Source organism: Staurois parvus, unplaced genomic scaffold (assembly GCF_062004578.1).
Source record: "Staurois parvus isolate SC_StPar_1 unplaced genomic scaffold, SC_StPar_1.0 ptg000114l, whole genome shotgun sequence".
NCBI lineage: Eukaryota > Metazoa > Chordata > Amphibia > Anura > Ranidae > Staurois > Staurois parvus.
The window spans coordinates 4,986,128-4,993,169 of NW_028317910.1; the positions used below are offsets into that span (position 1 = coordinate 4,986,128).

The following is a 7,042-nucleotide window of genomic DNA, read 5'->3' on the forward strand; positions in this document are numbered from 1 at the left end:
CGGCATCTCAGAAAGATGGAGAAAAGGAGAAAGATGATGAACCTGGATCAGGGGTCTTCACACAAAGGGCCAGTTTACTGCCCTTCAAACTTTAGGGGGGCCAGACTGAGGCCAATGGATGCAAACAATTTGGGTGTAAACAATTTCATAGGGGTGATGAGGGAGTAAAAAAAATTACATCATCCCTATCATTGGTGTCAGTGAGAAGTGTAGTGCCCCATCGTTGGTGTCAGTGGGAGGAATAGCGCCCCATAAGTGGTGTCAGTGTGAGAATTAGTTCCCTATTTCTGGTGTCAGTGCCCTATTGTTGGTGTCAGTGGGAGGAATAGTGCCTGGTATCAGTAGAAGGAATAGTGCCCCAAGGGCTAGATAAAGGCAAGCAAAGGGCCACATCTGGCCCTCCAGCCGTAGTTTGGAGACCCCTGCCCTGTTTGATGCCTGCACAAAAATGGCATGACCTTTCTGAAAAGAAAAGCAGATGAAGACATTGTCAGAGGAGCACTGTGATCTCTGTGAAAGGTAACACATATTTGGAAGTGCTACACTTACAGATTTAATAGCAAAATATATATATCCTATGGCAGGTCTGCTTATGGTAAATGAAAAATGAATTGCCTTGTTTTTTTACCAGTCGGTCTTTTTTCACTCCCCACTTTAACATCCTACATTTCCGAGTCAGTTTTGTATAAACTGGAGAACATCAGGCTGGTTTTAGTGATGAAATAGGAAACTGTGTTGTGGAACAAAAATATAATATTTTATTGACCTTAATAAATACCCTGAGAGTGAAATTATGTGTCTGCCATTAGGACCAGGACTGGCTTTTATCGCATACCCCAAAGCGGTGACTATGATGCCCGTCTCACAACTCTGGTCCTGCCTCTTTTTCATCATGATTATCCTGCTTGGTCTGGACAGCCAGGTATGATGCCATTTGTATAAACACTGTAGGGGTCCTATGATCACAAAACTGTCATTGCTCAATCTGATCATGACTTTTAACACCGAGCAAAAGTGGGGCAGCACAGTGGCGGGGCAGCACAGTGGCTAAATGGTTAGCACTTCCGCCTAGCAGTACTAGGGTCATGGTTCGAATCCTAGCCACGGCACCTCTTGCCTGGAGTTTGCATGTTCTCCCTGTGCCTGCATGGGTTTCCTCCAGGTACTCCAGTGTCCTTCCACACTCCAAAGACATGCTGGTAGGTTAATTGGTTCCTGTCTAAATTGGCCCTAGTATGTGTATGTATGAATGTGAGTTAGGGCCCTTAGATTGTACACCCCTTGAGGGTTAGGTACTGATGTGAATGTACAATATATATGTAAAGCGCTGTGTAAATTGACAGTGCTATACAAGTACCTGAAATAAATAATAATAGTAAATAAAAGAAGAATGTCTAGCCAACAGCATTCATAAAAATGCACATTTTCTATAGTGGGTTAGAAAATTATGGTTTACTACATTTGCTTAAATCAGTTTTTTTAGATAGTTTTCCTTTCTCGTTTTTGTGCAGTTCATTTACGTTGAGGCACTGTGCTTGGCCATCACAGATATGTACCCAACTGTTTTGCGTAAGGGCTACCGGAGAGAGCTGCTGATTCTGGCTATATGTGTCATCTGCTACTTAATGGGACTTTTTATTGTGACTCAGGTAAGTTAGTAGTGATAAAGGGGGGGGGGGGTTTAAAAACAGACTCAGAATTTTAGTATTTACTGCCCAGCTGTAACAATTTTGATTGAGCTTTTGTTATATGCTGGTTGTTGCTCAGCACTACAGCTAAGGTATCTAAAGTGCACACCTGTCCTATTTAAGGAAGTGCTTAAGAAGACTGCTTGACATTCAGACACTTCCTGGTAAACAAGTCAATCTCTCTGATTGTACATGTCCCTCATCTGTATCTGACTTTTGGCTGTTTGTTCTGCATGCTGTCTGAGAACCAAAGGCTGCTATACATGGCTCAATTGTTTCTCGAGATAATATCAGTCAATTCCCCCATCTATACTAAAGCTATAGGGATTGATTTACTAAAACTGGAGAGTGCAAAATCTGGTGCAGCTGTGCATAGAAACCAACCAGCTTCCAATTCCTTTTGGTCAAAGCTTAAAGGATAAGTACACCTTTTTACCAAAAATAATAAAAGTAGGTACAAAAAAATGTGCATTTATTATTTTTGGTTGCAGGAGCTTAGAAACCATTGCACCAGCGATCAGCAGATTATTGGTGCCATGCAGGTCTCTTGCAGACCTGTCAGTATATCTACTTGCCTGTACAGCCCCGTTTTTTAAAAATATGACAGCAAGCGGGGGGAGAGAAGATCCCTCGCTAGCTGTCAAAGAGGGGGCCAGTGTATCCATAACATGTTACATGTTATACCCTGAATATGAGTGTAACATTTTATGAAAGGTGAACTTATCTTTTAATTGAACAGTTGAGCTGAAGTTAGAAGCTGATTGCTGGCTTCCATGCACAGCTGCACCAAATTTTGCACTCTCCAGTTTTAGTTAATCAACCCCATAGTATGGACATATTATTCACCTGAGCAGCAACTACATCTGATCATTTTTCACCTAGCTCAGCCAATTTTGCAAACACTCTTTTGCTATGGAAGGCAGTGCCTACAGGGCCACTCATGGCTCTGTATTCAGCAAGCATTGGCTGAAATTTGAGTTACCTATGGAGATCTTTACTGCAATATCACATCATCACATCATGACCTGCTGGTTGGGATCTCTGCTGAAATTGGACTGTTTTAACAATCTGGAATTCACTGAATGCCAAACTAAATTGGCAGCGTAAAGTGGGTGGGACTAATCTTTTTTTATTTACATACATATCAGTTGCTTTACAATGGCAAATGTTTAGTGTGGATTGTTAGAATGTTATTTGTTCATGCATAGTTTGTTTTAACCAGCCAGCTTTTGTATAATCTGCAGGGAGGTATGTATATCTTCCAGTTATTCGATTATTACTCCAGCAGTGGAATCTGCCTTCTCTTTGTGGGGATATTTGAGTGTATCTGCATCGGCTGGGTATATGGTGAGTATCATTACAGTATGTGGGTCAATATTATACCAAGAGGCATAACCCACAGCACCCAATCCTCAATTGTCTTTCTTTGTTCTAATTGCTCATCTGGAAAAAAAAGCTTACATCCTATTGGTTGCTGTACATATTGTCTGTCTTCTATGTTTTTACATAAAAGTGAATATGACACTGACAAACTATTATCTATTAGTTGTACTATCTTTACTAAACTGTCTGTCCCGTAAATATATTTTACTGTGTTTCTCTAATGTTTGTATACACAAGAGTGATGGAAAATTTTATATGGAAAGGGGAAAAAAAATTTTTTCTGAAAGATGACTAAATTTTAAGTGCACTACATAAAATGTTATCCTTCTTTATGTTAAACTGTCCTTATCTCCTGCAAACCAATATATATTTCACACAAAGTGAAAAAATAAAAGTGCGTGACCTGCCAATGCAAAAGCAAGAAAGAGAGCAGAGACGTGAAATGACTCCTTCCTTGTCCTGGTGAGACTAAATTCATTGACTAGACGCTTACAGACTATTTCAGGCACTGGGAGAGGCTGGTAGAAGAGTTTAAGGCCCTTTCACATGGGGAAGACCTGTCAGCTGATCTGCTTACACAGCGGGGGATCTGCTCGCTGATCCGTGCTAAGCAAGCGAATGACAGGTCCGTATCCGCTGTGCATAAGAAAAGCACAGCCCGCTATCCTCTATGGGCTGTCGGATAGAAACGGACCACCTGTCCATTTCCATCCGAATATCATCCTATCCGATCTGCCAGACGGATGGAGAAAGGATCCCCATCCATCTGCTTTTAGTGGACAGGATCAAATCGGATGCAGGCAGTTATAAACACATCCATTTACACCCGCCGCTCCATAGGGAGCAATCGAACGTCCGGTCGGGTCCACTTGAAAAACAGACAGGAAGACCCACTTGTGTGAAAGGGGCCCAACTCACACACAGAGTTCAGGCATGTGTCAGGATGACAGGGAAACACACCTGGATAAATTAAGTCATGCTCAGAAAATAGGAGTCATGTACTGCTCGATAAAGAAGCCATGGGGAATATTGGTAGAATTGAAAAAAACTAAAGATTTTACAATTCACAAATATGCATCTTTATTGCTTGAAAATATGCTTTTTCTTACTTACTGGCTGTAAACCTCAGACGTGAAATATGAACAAAATGTATCCCTATATAGTGTGTACTTGTCTCAAATAAGAGCACTAAGTGTCATTTTTGTCTTCTGCTTCATTTCTCTGCTATCAACATGAGTCATTTCTGACAAGTTTTCCTGACACTGAGAAAAAAGATGACATGGGAAAGGAACTCCAGGAAACTGACAGCCTCAGCTCTGTTCCTGTGAGCTGTGTGAAGGAGGGTGTGTCCCTTCCTTCCAATCAGCTCTCAGAGCTCTCCTCACTGAGCTCTGCAGAGTGTAATTTCAGCTCTCCACCTCCTTTTTTCTGAACTCTCAGACAAGCTTCATAAACTCAGCACTTTGAACAGATGTAGAGAAGAAAAGACTGCAGATAGACAGGTACAACTTATGTAGGAGGATTTGTTTAATCTTTGTGTATCACATGAGGCCAGTCACTTCATGAGTATAAGTAAGGGTTTACAACCACTTTAACTGACGTACCTGTTAGAAATTTTAGGCTTAATTCATTCGACTATAACCAGCTTTATTTTCTTTAGTGGCCATTGTAGTCCCCACGGAGAGCCAATGAGAGCTGAAAAGTGACATGGCACTAAATACTGAAAGAAATGGAAAATAACACATTTGTGAATTGAGCATAATATCATCTTGAGTACAGTTGAGTCAATAACACTTTCCCCTTTTTCTCTTTCTCTCATTAACCCTGATGTGATGATGCAGGGGCAGACCGCTTCTATGATAATATCCAGGACATGATTGGCTATCGGCCCTGGCCCTTGATGAAGATCTCCTGGATGGCAGTGACCCCAGCCATATGCCTGGTATGTGGCCTTTAATATGAACCTTAATTTCAGGAATTCTAGAAAATGCAAATGCCCCTCTTTGTCCCCCAAAGCATACAGTACCCTTAAAGAACTTCTCCAGCATCTTGTTGAATCCAGCAAATGCAGCAAAAGAATCAGGTTTTAAGGCAAAAATGGGTCCCGTAAGATACTAGATAGGTACCAAATAAAATGGCTACTCAGTGTAAAACACTTTATTGGTCTTCTGATATCTTTGTTTGAACTGTGGCTGCACTGTCTATGGTTGTTAAATATGCCTACACAGTAAATGAAAATACTAACTACCAACCTTGGACAAAGTGAAAACAGTAGAGACTCAATGGGGAATTAATCCCACCCCTGAGGGATGCAGTACTCTCTTCTCTGATTGGTTTTCTTGCTCTTTCTTTTTTTTTTTTTAGGGCACATTCCTTTTTTCTGTGATCAAGTACATGCCCTTGAAGTACAATAATATATATGTGTACCCGCCATGGGGTTATGCCATTGGCTGGCTCATGGCTATTGCCTCCATGATCTGCATCCCTGTGTGGGCAATTTATATCCTACTCAAGACGGACGGATCCTTCATGGAGGTAAGTGAATGAACTATTCCCCAAATGTGATTTGTGTCGTTCCTTTGTGGAAACCTAATTCTATTACTTTCATTTGATTATCTCAACACTGTCACATGATCCACGAGGACCATTCAATGTACTGGCAGGAGCATACTTACTTCCTGTAATTGTTTAATTTAATGCAGCACATGTTTTTATCTGTTAAAAGCCTACCTGGAAGGAGATAATTTTTGTTGTTGTGCTCTATTTAGACAACCTATAGCAATCCAAGAATGATCCATAATGTTAAAAGGATAAGTTTACCTTTTGACAAAACATATTACATAAACTAGGAGGTAAATGCATTTATAATTTTTTTTTGTTGCAGGAGCTTGTAAATCAATTTACCAGCGATCAGCAGATCGCTGGTGCCATGCAGGTCTCTTGCGGATCTCTCCGTAGATCTGCTTGCCCGTACATCCCGTACAGGCACACAGATACACTGCCAAAAAGAATTAATGAACTCCTCAGCCCCTTGGTAGACAATTGAGAACTACAAGCCGACATCTGCAAAGGATGTTGGTACTTGTAGTTCATTAATTCACATAACTCTGTGAATGAATAATGCGTCCGTGTGAGCGGAGCCCCATAGGGCCGTGCTGTTTTTGAAAAGTGACAGCTTGTACGGGGAACTTCTCCTGTACTGTTGTAACAGGGGGATCGGGCAGCGACTGCAGCACTGGGAACAAGTTACATGTTCCACCCTAAAAACAGGTAGGACATGTAACATGTTCCCAAAGGTGAACTTATCCTTTAACAAAAAAAAATGTATACATTAAAAGAAAAACAGATATAGAAAAAGCTATTCTTAACATTGACTCATTTATTAATTTCATCAGAGGCTGCTTAAAGTTGTTTCCCCTGCGGATGATCTTCCACAACCAAAAGAGCAAGCAGAGAAATCGATATCCTGCCAATCCTGCTTTGGTTCTAGAATGAGGTCCTTCAGTCTTCCAGAAGTTATCAGCGTCAAGGACCTGGAACTTACTTCACTGTAATAATGCTGAATTATGGGACCTTCTCCGGACTCTCCAGTGTATTATTTCATAAGTTCAGCTTTCTGAGCCTCAGAGGCTTGAAGCCCATGAAGACAAGGAGGTTGATGTTCAGAACTGCCTCAAAGGCATCTTATTTTTAAGCTAAGAGATTAGTCACTTTGCTATGCAAACCTTTGCATCATTTATATATTATATATAAATATATTGCATAATTTAAAAACTTTATGCCAAAGTCTACCCTGCCATGTGCAATGAACTCAGTTAATTATTTTCAGCTCAGTACAGGAAGTTAGGAACTTGATGGATTTCTGGCAGGATCAATACATATTTTTCTGTACTTGCAGTGTATTTAAAGACAAAACATGGGGAAATGTTCATATTGCACTTTTCCTCTTAACACCTCTGTAGTTTATAAAG

The 7,042-nt window shown here is 40.7% G+C and overlaps 1 protein-coding gene across 1 annotated transcript in view; it reads left to right on the forward strand.

The window, feature by feature from the left end:
* LOC149467398 (sodium- and chloride-dependent betaine transporter-like) overlaps positions 1–6,862 on the forward strand; it is a 55,594-nt gene extending 48,732 nt beyond the window's left edge. The window contains exons 10-15 of the mRNA XM_089671763.1: positions 810–922; positions 1,512–1,649; positions 2,933–3,035; positions 4,913–5,013; positions 5,436–5,606; positions 6,467–6,862. Of these exons, the coding sequence (XP_089527889.1) occupies positions 810–922; positions 1,512–1,649; positions 2,933–3,035; positions 4,913–5,013; positions 5,436–5,606; positions 6,467–6,625 (785 nt within the window). The 3' untranslated portion in view covers positions 6,626–6,862. The remainder of the gene's footprint in view (positions 1–809; positions 923–1,511; positions 1,650–2,932; positions 3,036–4,912; positions 5,014–5,435; positions 5,607–6,466) is intronic.
* Positions 6,863–7,042: the final 180 nt, after the last annotated feature.